Source organism: Cygnus olor, chromosome 10 (assembly GCF_009769625.2).
Source record: "Cygnus olor isolate bCygOlo1 chromosome 10, bCygOlo1.pri.v2, whole genome shotgun sequence".
In the NCBI taxonomy this organism is placed as follows: domain Eukaryota; kingdom Metazoa; phylum Chordata; class Aves; order Anseriformes; family Anatidae; genus Cygnus; species Cygnus olor.
In genome coordinates, this window is record NC_049178.1 from 9869715 (window position 1) to 9886164 (window position 16450).

General features: G+C 52.1%; 1 protein-coding gene across 7 annotated transcripts in view; it reads left to right on the top strand.

Annotated features, from left to right (window-relative positions):
* The window catches only part of FLNB (filamin B), an 87809-nt gene that overhangs the window by 12388 nt on the left and 58971 nt on the right, over positions 1-16450 (top strand). For 5 of the 7 annotated variants that reach the window (XM_040568792.1, XM_040568785.1, XM_040568790.1 and 2 more), the window contains exons 3-4: positions 1879-1976; positions 3374-3764. In XM_040568792.1, coding sequence (XP_040424726.1) covers positions 3416-3764 — 349 coding nt within the window. In that variant the 5' untranslated portion in view covers positions 1879-1976; positions 3374-3415. Of the gene's footprint in view, positions 1-1878; positions 1977-3271; positions 3765-16450 lie in introns of those variants that run through there. The other 2 variants (XM_040568786.1, XM_040568789.1) reach the window with 1 other exon arrangement.

The window sequence follows — 16450 nt, forward strand, 5'->3', positions numbered from 1 at the left end:
CGGAGCACACGGGGGATCTCTTGCACGGGCTGCAGAGGACCAGGTGTTGGTGCCAGGGGAGCTGCACCACACAGTGGCCACAGCCACGGCCGGACAGTTCCCGGACACGGTGCCCTCCTGCCCCGATCACAAAGGGGCAGGCGAGGGGGTGCACGTGTGGGCTGCCCCATCTGCCCAGCAGCCAGAAACCTTGCTCGGACCACAGCTCAGACACCATCTGTGAACGGGAAGGAAGGAAGGAAGGAAACAGGATCTGGTCCTCAGAGCAGAAATTATTTTGCTTTCTTTTCATTCTCTTCCCATAAAGCAGTCTTTGTTCCCAAAATTGTGAAAGCAATCGGGATGCAGAAGGCCGGATTCTGTTTAAAATCCCTGCGATGCACAGAGGAGAGGGGCTGGAGCGCAATACTGCACCCAGAGCACCAGCACCCGCTGCCCCGCTGCCGTCCCCAGCAGCAGCAGCCCCGACCATGCCGCCGCTGCCTTTGGTGGTCACGGCCGGCTGCTGCAACCTGGTGCTGCTCCCCCACGGGTGCTGGATGGCCACAGGACGTGCACCAGTGGTGGCCACTTCTCTGGGAGTTTTTCCCCCTCAGGCTGCCGTCCGGCTGCTTTTATTTCTCTTCTGCTCGTGCAAAAGCTGGAGCACTGGAGCAGTTCGCACGCGAGCTGTAGGACACAGGCTCTGTCCTGCGGGTCCTGGGGTCAGTGGCTGGGGGCAGCAGCACAGTTGGCCCCAGCTGTGGGCTCTGCCTCTCCCCGATGCTGGTGGGGTGAGCCTGGGGTTACAGCTTCACATCCGAGTGCATGCCTTGAAGCTGCTGGTGGGACGTGTGGATGGATGGAGCGGTGCGAAACCACTCAGAGAAACAAACCGCCGTCCTTGTGTGTGCTGAGTGTGCCATTGCACAATAATCTGTGGGATGAGAACTTTCTCTGAATGCCCTATGGAAAAGACGAGTTCCACTGAAAACTTTAAGCTTAAGTTAACAGTTAAGGTCCTGATACTGTTTCTACCTTTTCCCTGTTTAATTTTTATTTGCTTCTTTTGTTACAGGAAAAAAAAAGCCCGAAGCTCCAAATTGCAGCGTGGCCTGGGCACAAAGTGTTGTTAAAGAGTGTGCATTACTAGGTGCGGGAGTGGAAAGGAACTGAAATTAAAATGTTATAAGCAATCAGCTAATCCGGATGTGGCATGGTTGCTAAGTAGCCCCAACCCAGGCCAAAGTCAATAAGCAATTAGCATCTATTAAGAGATGAAGTATAGGGTGATGGGAGAGGAGCCCTTGGAAAAAGGCTCAGCTCCTTGTTCCCAGCCAACTTTCTCCTGAGCTGGACCAGTTTGTGCCCATGGCAGGGAGCTTCCAAGGTCTCCCCCGGGACCTGCTGCTGTTTCTGCTCTGTAAATAAAGTCCTTCAGTTGGAGCCTGACACTCCATAAGCGTTTTTTATTCAAATTCTTTGTTGCTCGGTCAATAATTTGAGGAAAGGGCAATGGCTGCTGTGCCATGAGACACACCTCATCATTTCGGTACGTTAAATCTGATCTCTGATTTCTGAGATAACTGTAAAACAGGAGGCGATGCTGCCTGCTGGCTGGGGAGGGACGGGAATTTGGGCACGGCTCCCACTTTACCTCACCTTCATCTTTGCTTCTTTCCTATTTTCCTGTGAACAAGTTTATTAAATAAAACTTAAGAGTCTGGAGGAAGGAGCAGGAGAGAAACTGCAGTGCTCCAGTTCAGTAAAGGCATTAGAATAAAACTGGGATAAAATCATTGGAAATCTGTATTCTAATTTTAGTGGAGAGTGGCTGTGGTCATTTAATGAAATTAGACTTTATTGATTGTGTTTTAATGGATGTGCTTCCTCCGACAGACTCTCACATCTTTCGGTGTGACGGCCTTGATGTAAATAGACACACGCGGACACTTGGAATCAGCGGGGCAGCTCCAGGAGCAGAGTCAAGGCCGTAGGTAAGTGCGCGGGATGTGGCCCGCGGGTGGGCTCAGGCATCCCTCGGGGCAGGGATGGGCAAAGGCACCTCCCTGCGGCTTTTGTTGACCAGTTAAGTGTCATGAGACTCTCAGCAACCCCTACCAAGTCAGCATGTAGCAACTGCAGATGGGATAGTTCTGTTGACTTTTTGCTGTCATCAAATGAGTCAGCGGCAAGTCTCAGCCTTGTATGTCGGCAGGGAGTGGCTCGCCAGGAAATCAGTCACAAAAGTGAAAAAAAAGAGAGAAACCCCCGAGAATTCAAGCCTTACTTGCTCGCTTTTTGAAGTTTGTTTTTTGTTTAAGCAGTTGATAAGATAGCGTCTGTCAGCACGGTGGGTGCTATTCCCCAGCAGCGTGCTGCATCTTGTGCAAGCCCACAGCCTCCGCTGCTCTGCGCTGTACTTTGCACGGCGGCGCCCGGTGGCTGCAGCATTTTACAGACAACCCAACCCCTCCCTGCCCAAAGAGACCTGGCTCTGCCGGCCTCTGCCGCACAGCTCGGTGCCGGGCAGGCCCCAGCCTGGGCTCACCCACCCACGGCTGCCTGTACCCCCAGCCGGCCGTGCTATCTTTGGGGTGCCGTGCTGCTGCGGCTGTGCGCATACAGGGGCTGCACTGGTGGCTGCACTGCTGGCCTCAGCTCTGTTCGTGCCCGGGTGCCACGGGGGCTGTGCACCTGTGCCAGGGGGGATATGCACACAGGTATGCACATTAGTGCTATAGGGGCTGTACCCCCAGGTATGTGTGTTAGTGCCAGGGGGGCTGTGCCCTCAGATGTGTGCATTAGTGCTATAGGGGCTGCACCTCCAGATATGTGTATTAGTGCTGTAGGGGCTGCACCCCCAGTTATGTGTATTACTGCCAGGGGGGCTGTATCCCCAGGTATGTGTATTAGTGCCAGGAGGGCTGTACTCCCGGATATGATCATTAGTGCCAGGGGGGCTGCACGCCAAATATGTGTATTAGTGCCAGGGGGCTGCACCCCGGGCACGCAGCAGCGCTACAGGGGCCGCACCCCTGGCTCTGTGTCGGTGCCATGGGGGCAGCCCCCCGCCCACACGTTAGCGCTACGGGGCCTGTAACCCCCGACCCCACACCGGTGCCCCGGGGGCCGCCCCCGGCCCCACACCAGCCCCGCGCCCCGCAGCGGCCCCACACGGCCCCACACAGCCCGGGGGCCGGCCCGGCCGAGCCCGGCGGGGCGCGGGCGGCTGATGCGGCCGAGGGCGGGCCCCGCTGCCGCGGATAAAGGCCGGGCGGCGGCGCGGGGGCCCGGGCAGAGCCGGGCTGAGGCGGCTGCGGGAGGAGCGGGACAACCGCGAGGCCGCGCTCCTTCCTTCCCTCCTCCATCGCTTTCCCTCCCCTCCCCTCAGGCGGGCGCGGCCGGGCGGGGCGGAGGCGGAGCGGGGCCCGCCATGAGCACGCAGGCGCGGGGCCAGGGCGGGCGCAGAGCGGCCGAGCCCGACGGCGAGATGCCGGCCACCGAGAAGGACCTGGCGGAGGACGCGCCCTGGAAGCGGATCCAGCAGAACACCTTCACCCGCTGGTGCAACGAGCACCTGCGCTGCGTCAACAAGCGGATCGGCAACCTGCAGCACGACCTGAGCGATGGGCTGCGCCTCATCGCGCTGCTCGAGGTGCTCAGCCAGAAGCGCATGTACCGCAAGTACCACCAGCGGCCCACCTTCCGCCAGATGCAGCTGGAGAACGTCTCCGTCGCCCTCGAGTTCCTGGAGCGGGAGAGCATCAAGCTGGTCTCCATCGGTGAGTGCCCCCCCGCCGCCTTCTTATATCGTTTTTTTTAATTTTTTTTTTTAAGGCTTAACGTGCAGAACCTTTGCTCCCCGGGCTGGGGTGCCGCCCCTGGGTGCTGCGTGGCCGTGGGGTCCCCTCGCCGGGCAGAGTGGGGTGCTGCTCCCGAGCTGTGTGCATGGTCCTGTGCCACTGCTGTGTCCCCCAGCTGCCTGTCAGCACTATGGTGTTATCCTCTCCTGATGCCTCTCCTGTATCATTGGCTGTGCTTCCAGGTAGCTTGCCTTCCCGAGGAAAACTGCAGCACGTTCTTTCTCTGTGCAGCATTTTCCCCAGATGTCCCTCGTCAGCCCAGGCAGCAGATCCAGCTGGGATGCTGCTGGCCCCAGCCTGCACCCCCCCCCCCCCCCCCAAAGGCACTACCATAGATGATAGAGGAGTGTAAGAGGACTCTTCTTACATTCTAGAGCCCAGTAGATGATGCCAGTGCTCAGGCTAGCGTGCATGCTTATCAGAGTGCAATTGCAGCTTACATCCTGCTTTTGAGCAGGGCTGCACTTTCTCCTTAATCCTTGTGCTGCGGTAGCTCGCGGTAGAAAATGCCCAAGGAGCTCTGCTAATGCCTGGAGATCGGGGTTGGAGCTGATGCTCGCCCTGGCTGGCGCTAGGCTTCGCTGTCCGTCCCGCAGCAGAGGGTGCGACTGCTGTGTAGCTGGCAGCCCGCTCGGGAAGCTGCAGCGGCTGGTATGCAGGGCAAATGGCAGCTGATCCCTCAGGAATGCCTGTGGTGACCGTTTTGGGGATTGCTCAGGTGTGGCCACAGCACAATCTGTAAAGCCATAATTTGAATGCCTGAGAGATCTCTGGGAAAGAATGTGAATGCTTCTAGCTCTTTGCCAGATAACTCTAATTACTGTCTCCTGATGACTCTGGCCTCAATGAATTACACAGCTGAATTTGGGTGAGTTTAGCTCTGCTCGGCTGTCTAAAACTCTCCGCCAAGGTGAAAGCTGTTTCCCTTCAGAGGCATTAGCTACAACAGCAATAAAATAAGAACTTTCCTGGTGTGGGAGAGACTTGGTAAGAGTTGCTGCAGAAGCCCTCCCTAGAAACGTGCTCGGTGGAGTGGGTGGGTGCCCTGTGGTTTCTCACTGCTAATGTGGACAAAATGAGGATTCTTGGGTCCCAAATGTCTGGCCCCCCTTGGAGGGGAGAACAGCTAATGTACTCGCAGCTGGGAGCAGAGCTGGTGCTAATTATTTACTTAGAGCTGCATTCCCTTCACACAGCAGGGTTTGACTTGCAGCTGCCTGGCTTCTCTGCTGAGCTTTCTCTTGCCAGCTCTCAATGCTGCTGATGGTGGAACTCACCTTTCTGCTCGGCCAGTGGAGTAGCTCTTTAACGGCCAGGCGAGCGCTTCCCTCTTATTGTATTGTTTGACCTAGGAAAACTTAGCTGCTCCAGCTGCCTTCCTATTGTGCTGTGAGGCTTCCCGACGGATACGGGTTTGGGAGATCAAGGTTAGTCTGGTCAGGCCTGGCTTTGAGCGATTTCCTTTCTAGAAACACTGCTGCAGCAGCACAGCACTCTTATAAGATAAGATTTAGCTGCAGGGTGGCTATAGCTACTGAAGACATGTTTAACTGTTCTGGAGATTACTTGTGTTGTATTGCCTCTTACAGTAACAGCTTGTTGAAGTTCTGGAGAATGAGGTGTCTGTGGCTGCTAGTGCCTCTGCATGGAGGGGTTTACAGCCCCATTTGTGCTGCGCAACTGGAGTGGAAGCCAAGCAGTAGCACAGGCGTCCTACTATACGTACAGCCCTGGATAAACTGAACCACTCCTGAAAAAACATCCTGAACTTGCCTTCCAAAAAAGACATTCAAAATAAACCTTGTGGCATTCTGCTCAGCAAAATAGGTTGAAGCCCACACTGCTCCTTCTGCAGGCACAGCCAAGGCTGTAAAACACTGCCTGCCCTTAGTGCTTTTCTCCCTTTGGCTTTAGGTTCTGGAGAATTTAGGACTTTGTCTCTTTTGTGCTGCTGAACAAACATGAGGTCATTTGGAGGCCTAGAGCTATGTCCAAGTACGGGCTCTTAGGTAGAGAACTACGAGGACTAGGTTGGCCTTCGGGACCTGGGGCCAGCTCTGAGCCAAATCGGTTGGGAAAACAGACAGCTGTGGCTGCTGGATTTCTAGCATTAATAATGCCATCAAACCTCTGCTAAATGGATGCAGTGCCTGTTCCAGTTATTATTTAACTTCCAGGAATGCTTTAGAAGCCGTGCACAAAGGCTTAGCTACTGCTGCTGTCCTACAGCTCATGCTTCTAGAAGCCTGGTACTGAACGATTTTGGCATTCAGATGTTGTCCAAAAAAAAAAAAAGAAAGAAAAAGCCACATATGTGGAGAAATCAATCAAATCTGTAATATTTGGCCACAACCTTTTTTTGTACCAGTTGGGAGAAGGAGTTAGCCTCTCCTGCTGTTGCCCCTTATCTAGCCATTGGTTTGAGTCCACGGGCAGTTCCAAGCTGCCTTTTCCTCAAGGCGTGAGGTGCCTTCACTTCAGTGCAAGTAAGTTTGTGACCGTGTGATCTACTGTAAGAACAAATGTAAAGCATGTCCATACTGTGGGCCAGCCAGCAAAGGTGGGACTGAAAGCTCTGAAAAAGCAGTTAGGGCAGGGGACTTGGGCAGGAAGGAGTCTTCTGTTCAGTGCGAGGTGGCTGCTGTGCTACTGAAGTGTTAAGTCTAGCTCTTTTTGCCTGCTAGACTGAGGATAATTGCGGATTCCTGGGTGCTGAGTGGTGCAGCGTGACAGGCAGAGTAGGACGCCAGGAATGCAGAGCACAAGGGCCTAAGGAGTTGATCGGCTCCAGAGATTACTTTGTATGGGAGCCACATTGTGCCTTGGTAAAAGCCACAGCAAACTGCCGGGAGGGGATTGAGGTTATGTTTGGCACTGAGCTTGTCTCCAGAAACCAGGTATCAGGCAGTGAGTCCTCTGATTTAGCTTAGAATCAGGACTTTATGGTCTGAAGCCTGGCGGACAGTTTGTGGCCATGGGTTGAAGCCTGTACCGTAGCTTGCACCCAATGCTTGCCCTGCAGTGCAGTGTCACGGGCAGCAGCAAGACGGGTGCTGAGCAGCCGGCTTGTTTGTTTGGTGAAACGGTAATCTTAGAGTGCAGCACTCAGATTGATCAAACTGAAAAACATGTGGTTTATCTTTGCTGGGTTGCACTTTCATCAGATAAGTGAGCTGATCTGACTTGCCTCCCAGCTGCAGGATGCTGAGCAGTAACATGAGTAAAAAGGTGGGGAGAGGCAGCGGGGGCTGCGTGGCAGTGTTGCTGCCTGCTCCTGTGTTCTTGGGATCTGGTGTCAGCTGCAGTTTGCGTTGGGTTTTAAGGTTTGTCTTTGTGGTTGTCCTGAGCACCACTGCAGTGCCTAGAGGGAGCTGAACCATGCCAGGAGGGAGGTGGCTGAGGAGGGAATGGGGTTGTAATCACGGTCTGCTGGTACTTGCTTCCTGGGGACCTTGGTGGCCTTGATGTCCCAGCTGCAGGAGAACTTCTGGAAAGGACATCTGCTGGCCTAGCCTGACCATCCTAACCTGTGTCTCGGGTGGGTTTTTGGCTAAGGACTGAGTACTTGATGCATGCACTGTGCCCTGTAGCGCAGACCTCCAGCATGCTGTAAAGATGAGTTGTCTCAACCTGTGGGTCCTTTGAGTACCCATTTGAAATGTCATTCCAGGAAAACGGTTGGGACACAGCTCTTTTTTTTATCCCTAGGCTGTTGATGCACTATGGGGTGACAGAGTGAGTCTTAGATTTCTTAAACTAGATAAATGTATTATCCTCTAATACCTAGAGCTAGGTGCTTGAAACCTGAAAGAAGGCAAATGTATTTTCAGCCTGTATACACTTAGGGTCTCTCTCTGTCTCATTCCAGGTGCTATTAACACATCATAAGGAGGTAGTCAAAACACACTTGCATTTTGTCTGCCACTTACCTGTGACTGCCCTGGAGGCTGTTTTCTGGAAAATATCCAGTGTTTCTTGGAAGCAGCTTTCTGCTTCTTGGAAACATGACACTTAATCCTTCCCCTCTAAAATTATTTTTGATAGACTGACAATGGGCCTCACTACTGGAGACTGGAGGTGCTTTGTGTTTTAAGGGGTGGTTGGGTCTCCTCAGGACCTGGTGTTTCAGTAATTTGACTGTTGGACTAAAGAGTAAGTGGTTTTGCCTGAGCCATTTGCTCCAAGTTACAGTTTAAAGTAGCTTAGGTAGGCTGTTCTTGCATTCTTTTACATCTGAGAGGAAACTTGTAAAGTGATCAAATTCTTTCGTAAAATTACTTGAGACCAGTTAGACTAATGTGCTAAACAGCTTTTTTGTTTAAGGCACTGAAAACTATACAAGCCATTCAAGAAGGACTGAAGTCTTGACTGTTCCATATTGTAATGCTGTGTCCTGTTTGACTTACGTGGGGATGTTTAAACCTAAAGTGGGCAGGATAACTATTTTCCTAGCCTACAACTGTAATCTAAGAATGTGGTTAGCCTCGTGTGTGGCCGGGCTTTTGCATTCCCAGTATTGTTTGCTGTCTGCTGCAAGCAATGGGAAGTAAAACAATGATCTCCGAATCCCTCAAGCTTTAGAGGAATTCTGTTTTCTCTCTGCCCGTCAGGAAAAGGCTTTGTGCAGCCTGCGTGGGACCTGAACGAGGGCGTGCCAAGTTCAGACCAATAATAGATGCTAAGCAAGCGCACCAGAGCAAAATGGTTGTTGCAGGTGACGCTGGTGTGAACAGACTTGTGCTGTGCTGCAGCGCTTGCCCAGTTCTCTGCCACCGGCATCGGGTGTACCCGCATGTGGACGTGTCATCCTGTACTGCCCAAAGTGGGACACCGCTCACAGGCAGGGCACCTGGCCTGCAACTGCTGCTGTAATGAAAGGGGGATTCAAAGCTCTGAGATGCAGGGTTTGGCTCTGTTAGAGCTTGGTACCAATGTGCATGAAGAGCCTGTCCCAGCAGTTATCATTTGCAAAGCATCACATCTGACTTGGGCTCTGGATGAAGTAGCCAGGCTTTCTGTAGAGAAGCCTTTAGGCTGCTGTGAGGTTTTCTTCCTTCTTTTTGGTGTGTGCGCACCGTGATGGCGCTGTGGTCCCTGTTCCAGAGCAGCTCCCCCTGAGGAGGGATTGTCACCTCTGGGCAAGGTGCACCAAGGTAGTGATGGAGATGCATGTCAGGTAGAAGTAGGTGAGGATGCGTTGCTGCAATCCGCCTGGACTTGGCAACAAAGCAGAAAAAGACGTTCCAAGCATGTCTGTGCTGGAGGAAGGAAATGCTGTGTAGCTGAGCGTTAACTGTCGGGGGAAGAATCTAAAACAAAACCCATGTAAAAAAGGCTAAGGAAAGGCACTGCCCATCCCAAAAAGGAAATCTGAGAACTTTCCTACAGCTTTCACTGTGTGAGTGTGGCACTACTCACAAGGCTTGGTTTGTTGCAGGCAGAACTGCTAACAGCAGGGAACAGATACATGCCCTTTTATATTATGTTTGGGGAAATGAGTAGCAGTTGCTATGAAAGTATTGAGGATGTGAAGTCTGCGTTAGCTGCTGTTGTATTTTTCTCGATTGCCACAGTCAGTGCGGTAGCGGTGGGTGCTTACCCGCCCTTCCTGTAACGGGTGCCTGGGTGGGGTGGGGTGGGGTGAGCTGCCCTGGTTCCTCTGAAGAACTTAATCTTGGGTTCGAGTTGAGTCAACCGATGTCTGAGGTTATCTTCTGAATGGGCTGAGCAAGCTCTGCCTGTTGGTTTGGACTAATTTAGCGAAGTTTGAGAGAGGTTTGTTCCCCGAGCCTTGCTTTTGCTTGGTACAGATTTTTATCCCCCACCAGGCAAAAAAAAAAACACCCTACCCCTTAACCTTCCTCCTGAATAAAGACCAGTACTCTGTAATCTAATAGGAAGGACACACATCACAGGTCAGAGGTAAATCTAGCATCTTGTAGTTGAAAGCCTTGCAGTGAGTTTGTTGCATCATAACCAGATGGTTCTCTGGACTCTAATGTTGTCTGTGAGCTTCCTTCAGCCTACTGTCTCCTACAACTAACCTTGAGTTTTTGGGGGTGTCTGCATAGCATCTGGTGCATCACAGTAAGGAGTGGATCTGCTGCAGTGGGCTCGATGGATTGCAATTCCTAGTGCAGACGCTGTTCTGCTGTAAGCAGTTGGAAGCTTAACATCTGTAGTAAGATGTATGCAATGCCTTCTACTTTGTTAGCATGTTCCAACGGTAATATTCAAGACCCTTGCAGGAATAGAATTGGAGGGGTTTTTTTTGTTAGGGAAAACAAGCTAGGCCACTTCAAACAGCCATCTGCAGCCTTGCCCAAGTTCCTGGGAAGCATGGGCTGCCTTGTGGTGAGTAACACCAGACACTCTCCTGCCCGGGGGTGGGCAGAGGCTGGAGCAGCACAATCTGGTCTCTGCGGCTGTGATGGATTGGCGTGGTTTGGGCCTCCTGCTGGTACTGCCCTTGAACAAAGCAGCCACGGTTCTCTAACAAACCCTTTGAGGAGAATGATCATTCATAGCTGCGCAGCCTCATCGTTAATGGGGTGTTTCCTCTGAGTCTGTTGGGTGATGGTCCTCTTCTGTTCCTTGCAGCTTACAGAAGCAGACAGCCCGTCTAATGGGGAGGAACTAGTCAATGCTGAAGGCGAGCTCTAACTTTAAAGCGTAAATTCGGCTGATATTTCACTGACCTACAGAAAAGAGCTCTGAAATACAGAAAGCTGTGGTGATCAGCCTGCAGGTTGTTGGCGCAGCTTTGAACATCCAGGCTGGGATTGTTCTTGCGGAGGGATGAGCTGTTCCTTCTAACAGCAGCAGCAGGTTGCATGAGCTCCCCTGCCAGGGTTACCCAGCAGTAGCATGAAAATGGCCGCGGGCTGTGGTGACATCATGGGCTGCCGCTCCTTCTGCCGTGCTCTGGGGCACTCAGCAAAGCATGACGCATTTCTTTGTCAGAGCACTGAATTACTCCAGCAAGAGCTGTGCCGGGCTCCGTGGCAGCAACAGCACATCTCCCAGGAGGTGGTGCCTCTGAGGGTGAGGTAGGCACGGATGGACAGACAGACAGGCTTCTGTGCTGGAACCCAGCCCGCCTGCTGTGAGGGGCCTCTGCTCGGCAGGGAGGAGGAGAGTAGCCCCAGAGCGGCCGATGCTGGGTGGTGGGTGGGAGCCTTGGGGCGGCTGCAACACTTAGTGCTGTTTTTACTGAGAGCTTCTGTAACCAGAACCCTTCCTGGGTGGTACAGGTTGCTGGAGACAGCGGTTATGAGAGCAGAACAGCAGCCCTAGCCCTCAGTGCCCCTGAGGGTGAAGGAGGCGAGAAGGGGTGGTGGCCTGCCGTCTCTGCCTCTGCTTGTGGCCCCTCAAGCTGAGTCAGTGCAGGAATACGCTGAAGGTGCCCTGCAGAACGTGTCCCTGTGACTGTCAGGGCCAAGCTGGGTGAGGCCTGCCCTCAGATGTGGTCCTGGCGCTGCTGAGGTGCATGCGAGCAGCTCCCTGCTCTGGCTGTGGGATCCGTGAGGTCGTCTTCTGTGAGCATGGGTGTGGTGGCAGCGCTTGTGCCGCTGCGGGGCAGTACCCGAAAGCTGTGAGCCCACCCTTCCTGCTGCCTCCTGGCTGCGCCGTTCCCACCGGCCTTCTGTGCTGAGGTCTGGAGGGCAGCTGCTGCGGGCCTGTGCCCCGGGTGGCTGCAGTCTCGCCTGCGGCCATGTCAGGTCAACCAGGCCGCTCGTGGCTGCCTGCTGGTCTTGATTAGTCTACAGCCACCCTTGCGAGGAGACAAAACCCATGTGTATGCGTTTCTGAGACTGTATTAAAGAGCACTGGTGTGGTTGGTGGGCTGAAATGAGCTGTAGGTGGCAGCTCGTGAACTCTGTCATGTAAACAAGCTTTGAAATGTTTCCTCCTGGGCGCAATGCACAGAGCTGGGGGAGCAGACCTGTGCTCTGAGCAAACATCCATGATATGTGAATCTGAAGGTTATTCAAACACAGAAGAGGAAATAGTGCTCTCTTTGGCTAGATACTAATGTGCTAGCTATCCTTCCTTTAATTGGTGTAATTAACTGTTTTACATGCCCTTTTCTCACAACAATCCTGCAGTGGTAAGTAGATGCAGCACGGTTTTGGTGGACTTCCAACCACTGGCAAACCAGTTCTCAGAGCTGGTGTAGGTCTCAAGGCTAAAACCATGACATGCACATCTTGGAGCAGACCTTCACCTCTGTGCAATCATCTTTTTATTGCAAGGCACGTGCGCTCGCTCCTGTTGCATGAAGGAGGTCCCTGGGCTCAGGCTGTGGGAGAGAAGTGCCCGAGATGGTGGTGCTGCCTTGGGCCTGCATCTGGCCGAGGGCATCTCCCTGCCTGGTAAGGGGCAGTGTGACAAACATACCTTGTCCGCTGTGGTGCGAGACACAAAACTTGGGTTAATCTGACTTCGGATCCCTGCCATGGAATGGGGAACAGCAGCTTACTAAACAATGTTGGTGTCAAACTGTCATCTTGACTGTGCAAGATACCAAGTGTTACCTCACTTCATAGCTAGACAGTGGATTTCTGTGGGGTTTCCTTCTTTGCAAGACCCTGTAACTCTTCTCATTGCTCTCACAAATAATCTGTAGCCCTGGCATCCCTGAGCCTGCTCTAAAACACCAAATTGAGTGATCTTTGCATCAATCTGAGTTGTTCCACAAACACAGGAAAGCAAGTTTTGATGCACAGACTAGAGCTGGAATTCTGTTGAATGCTAAACGTAGTTATTTGTGAGTGGACTTGGATGAGCCTGCTCCAACACCTGGCTGCTTTTGCAGATCTGCTGTTTGCTGCAGCAGCTATTAGTTGCAGTGGTTCTCTGTGAGTGGTTGTCACTCGCGCAGACATAATTTGTTATCAAATTCCTCTGTGGGGGAAGTGTTGGTTTCTGAGCAGACCTAACTTACTGACTGTGGGAAGGCTGGGATGCTAATCGCATTGTTTCAGCTCTGTTCTGGCTGTTGATTAACAGTGTGGCTGCATGCAAATGTCTGATAGCTTATGTAACTGCTTGAACAAAATCAATGGTCTAATTAAAAGTCAAATGGAAACAGCTTTGGTTGTCTCTGAGGATTATTTCTTTCAGTAATTCTTTTAGGCTTGGGGTGAAAATACAGCTATAAAGAAAAAACAAGCTGGTGACTTCTGGGGAAAAAATGTAACTTCAGTGCCACAGCCCAACCTTGGGGGTGCCAGATGCTGCAGCTGTTGGATGTGAGGACAAAGGCGTGGAAGCTTTTAGACTGGCACCGTAGGATCTTCTCTAGCCATGAAATCATAATGCTCCCAACCCATGAATGGTTCCCCTTTCCAGTGTGGATGTGCAGACTGCTACCATAACCATACAGAGCTTACCAGCCATAGACTTGTTGACTTTGACCATGTGAGGACCTCTTACAAACTGCCTTGTGGGGATCCCCCTGTGTAGCTCGAACTGCCTGGGCTAGGTTGGAGGTCTATACTGAATGGCCAAAACAGGTCATGGTGAATCTTCCTCAAATACTCATAGTCTAGGGTGAGTGGGGAAATGTCTTTCTGCTCCTTGGGAGACTCGGGCTAGGTGATGGTAATTGTCAGCACTGCATCTTGCTGTCCACCAAAACTTTATTAGGCCTAACGGGCTCCTTTGGCTGGTCTGTGTTGCACTCACATTGATGTGCTGCCCAAAAAAAACCAAAATGAGTGTTCAGGAGTAACTGTACATCTGAGAGGCCATGCCTGTGACATGTCCAAAAGAATGAAGTATCTTCTTTTCTTTATAGACTGAAAACAAAGCCTGTATGTGAGAAGAAAGTGTACAGTGAGAGCTAGCATGGTGCTGGGTGTGGAAGCTCCCAGCAGTTTGTGTGAATGTGAGCTTTATGGTAACTACATAGCCCTGTGGTGTCTAGTGCTGTTTGAACTGAACTAGATCCTCTTAGCTGAGGATGTGGTGTGCATAGTGGACAACTGAATGGCTGCAACAAATGTGAGTGGTCAAGGAAGTCCTACCACAGAAGACCCCAGCTGGCAGAGTGTGCTGGTAAAGCAACTTCTGTACTGATTGTATTTCCCTGACCTAACCTAGGAGTGAGGAAGAGCAAGGATTGTCAGCTCAGCCCAGCTGCCAAAAGCAGAAGATGTCTGCTTGAGGAACTACAGCATCAGGTTGTTGAGGATTGCTGTGGTTATGTGCTGCCATGTGCCCTAGTGCTCCATGGAGCTGTGCAGGAGCAGGTACAGCTCTCAGCTAGCCAGTTAAAGTTTTTTTTGCACAAAAAAAGAAGTTGGAAAATTCTGAGATTGTCTTCTAGTGGTTCAGATTCTCCCCTTGTGCAAAGGGGGTGAAAAAGCACCAATTTAAGCTTTTCATTCAGCACATGGCCACTTTAAAGGCTTGACGGCACAGCCCTGACCTTGGTGCTGTCACAGCCAGATGATTAGTGGCTGCTCAGTGAGCATTAGTGAACAAGCTAACGACTTGCAGACATCTGCAGTTATAGAGACAGCAGCATGTGGGACTCCTGAGCAAGGATATTGTAAAGAACTTGTCCCAAAGAATTAACCCTGTGGCCACCGACATCTTCATTTGCTGTGAACTTCAGCACAGGAGGAGCATATCACAAAGGTTATTGGGCATATTCCTAGACTTTTCCTGACACGGGGCATAAAGTATGGCATGCTCCCAAAACGTGTGGCACTTTCACTTAATAAAATACTTCTCCATCTGCTCCCACCCATATGTGCGTGGTATCTACAATGCCATGAGACAAGATGGTCATGCTGTCCTCTGTTAGGGTCACATTTGCCAACCTGGGCAAAGGGTGGTTGGCTCCTGGCTGAGCACCCCCTGGGGACAGCTGGGGCATGGTGTGCCTTACCACCAGCTGGGGGCTTCCAGATCTGTCACTGCACTGTGGGGGTGATAGGAACTTAAAAATCATAGGCCTCCAAAAGTCAGGATTTAGCCTAGGAAGAGCTTTTTGAAAGGTGGAGGTTTGGAGCTACCCCGTGAGGGTCCTGGGGGTGTCTCGCTCTGCCGTGGAAGCAGGCTCGGCCTGCACACCAGAGCCCCGAGCTTGGGTCTTGGGTCACCCTGAGGCTGTCCTGAAGGCCGAGCTGTGCCTGCTGCGTGCTGCCTCTGGGCTGCTCTTGAGCTCCTGGTTGCTGAGTCGGCAGAAGTGCCTGACCTGGTGAGCTCCTGCAGGATGGACCTTGCAAGGCGCTCACAGAAAGCTGTCATCAGCAGTAGCACTGGGGCCTGCTGTATGCTTTGGTGCTGTCGAACAGGTAAAACGCCAATTTGGCAGGCGATGCCGCAACGCCAGGAGCAGCAGCCATGAGTAAGACGTTGCCGGCTCGGTCCCTGGGAACAGCTGAGGTGTGCGGGGTTTCCTGAGTAAAGCTCTGCCTGGCGCCCCTGACTCAGCCGGGGAATTTCCCTGGAGTCAGTGGCACAGAAACCTGCTTCTGTAAATCTACTTCACATTTCGCTGTGGTACTGCAGCATAGCTGTGAGCTCGGTGCTTAAAACTAAAGAGATGCCTCTTCTGATAGAGATAAATAACTGAAGCTACATACACCTAACAGATTTTTAATTGCAAGGAGAAAAATAAACTGCCTAACACTAGCTGCTGCGCCTATTGGTTGAAAATACTGCCTAAGGCAGAGGAAACTTAAATATTTTAATTAACCAGCTTTATTACTTAAACATAGGCTTTAACTAGCTGCAGAATATTTCATACCCTACCTGTGAGAAAAAGAGCTGAGGCTCCTGATGCAGTGCCTGGGCAGCAGATGGATTCAGGCTGAGCACTGAAACAATGAGGAGCAGCCCAGTCCCTTTTGGGAACAGGACAAATACCTCTGGATGGGGTAGCAGCGAGGCATGCTACTAAACACTTTTCATGGTGAAACTGAGGAATTGGTAACAAACAAGGTGTAAATACCTGGTAGTCTGCTGGGTAACTGTAAGGGATACGGTCACAGGTGCCAATATCTGAGTCCCAGAAGCAAAGACAGGTCTTGTGCAGGCTAGAGTGGACTTGCCTGCCTGGATCTGTGTGCAGTTATCTGTGCTGGGACGGCATGGCTTCATCCCTGGGAACCAACTGCTGCTTAAATAGCAGGCCTGCGGTGTGCACGTGCGGAAATGGTAATGATACGTAAACTCTGAGGTGCTGCTCCTCGCTGTGGGATGTGAGTTTTGACTGTCTCGGGGCATAAGTCTTATTGCTAGTTGAGCTTGTCTTCAGTGCTACTGATGGGTGCGAAGTCAGGAGGTGGCACAGAGGGCAACCAGGCAGAGCAGCTGTTCTGGTTCTAGCAAAATTGCCCCTGAAGCCAGTCCTTTATTTTTGTGTTGTGTTAGGAATGCAAAATACAATTGGCTTGCAAATGCGGACAATGTGAGACTGCAGGTGAAAAGCTAGGTCCTGCAGCTGGTATTTGGGTAACTGGCTGCACCCCGCGCAGTCAGCTCGTATATGGCAGAGCGCTGTCCCTGGAGGCGCAGACGGCTGGGAGCTTGCAATGCTTGGGAGGGGTTGTACGGAGCGCCCAGCTGGAAGGCTTCAGGTCCAGCCT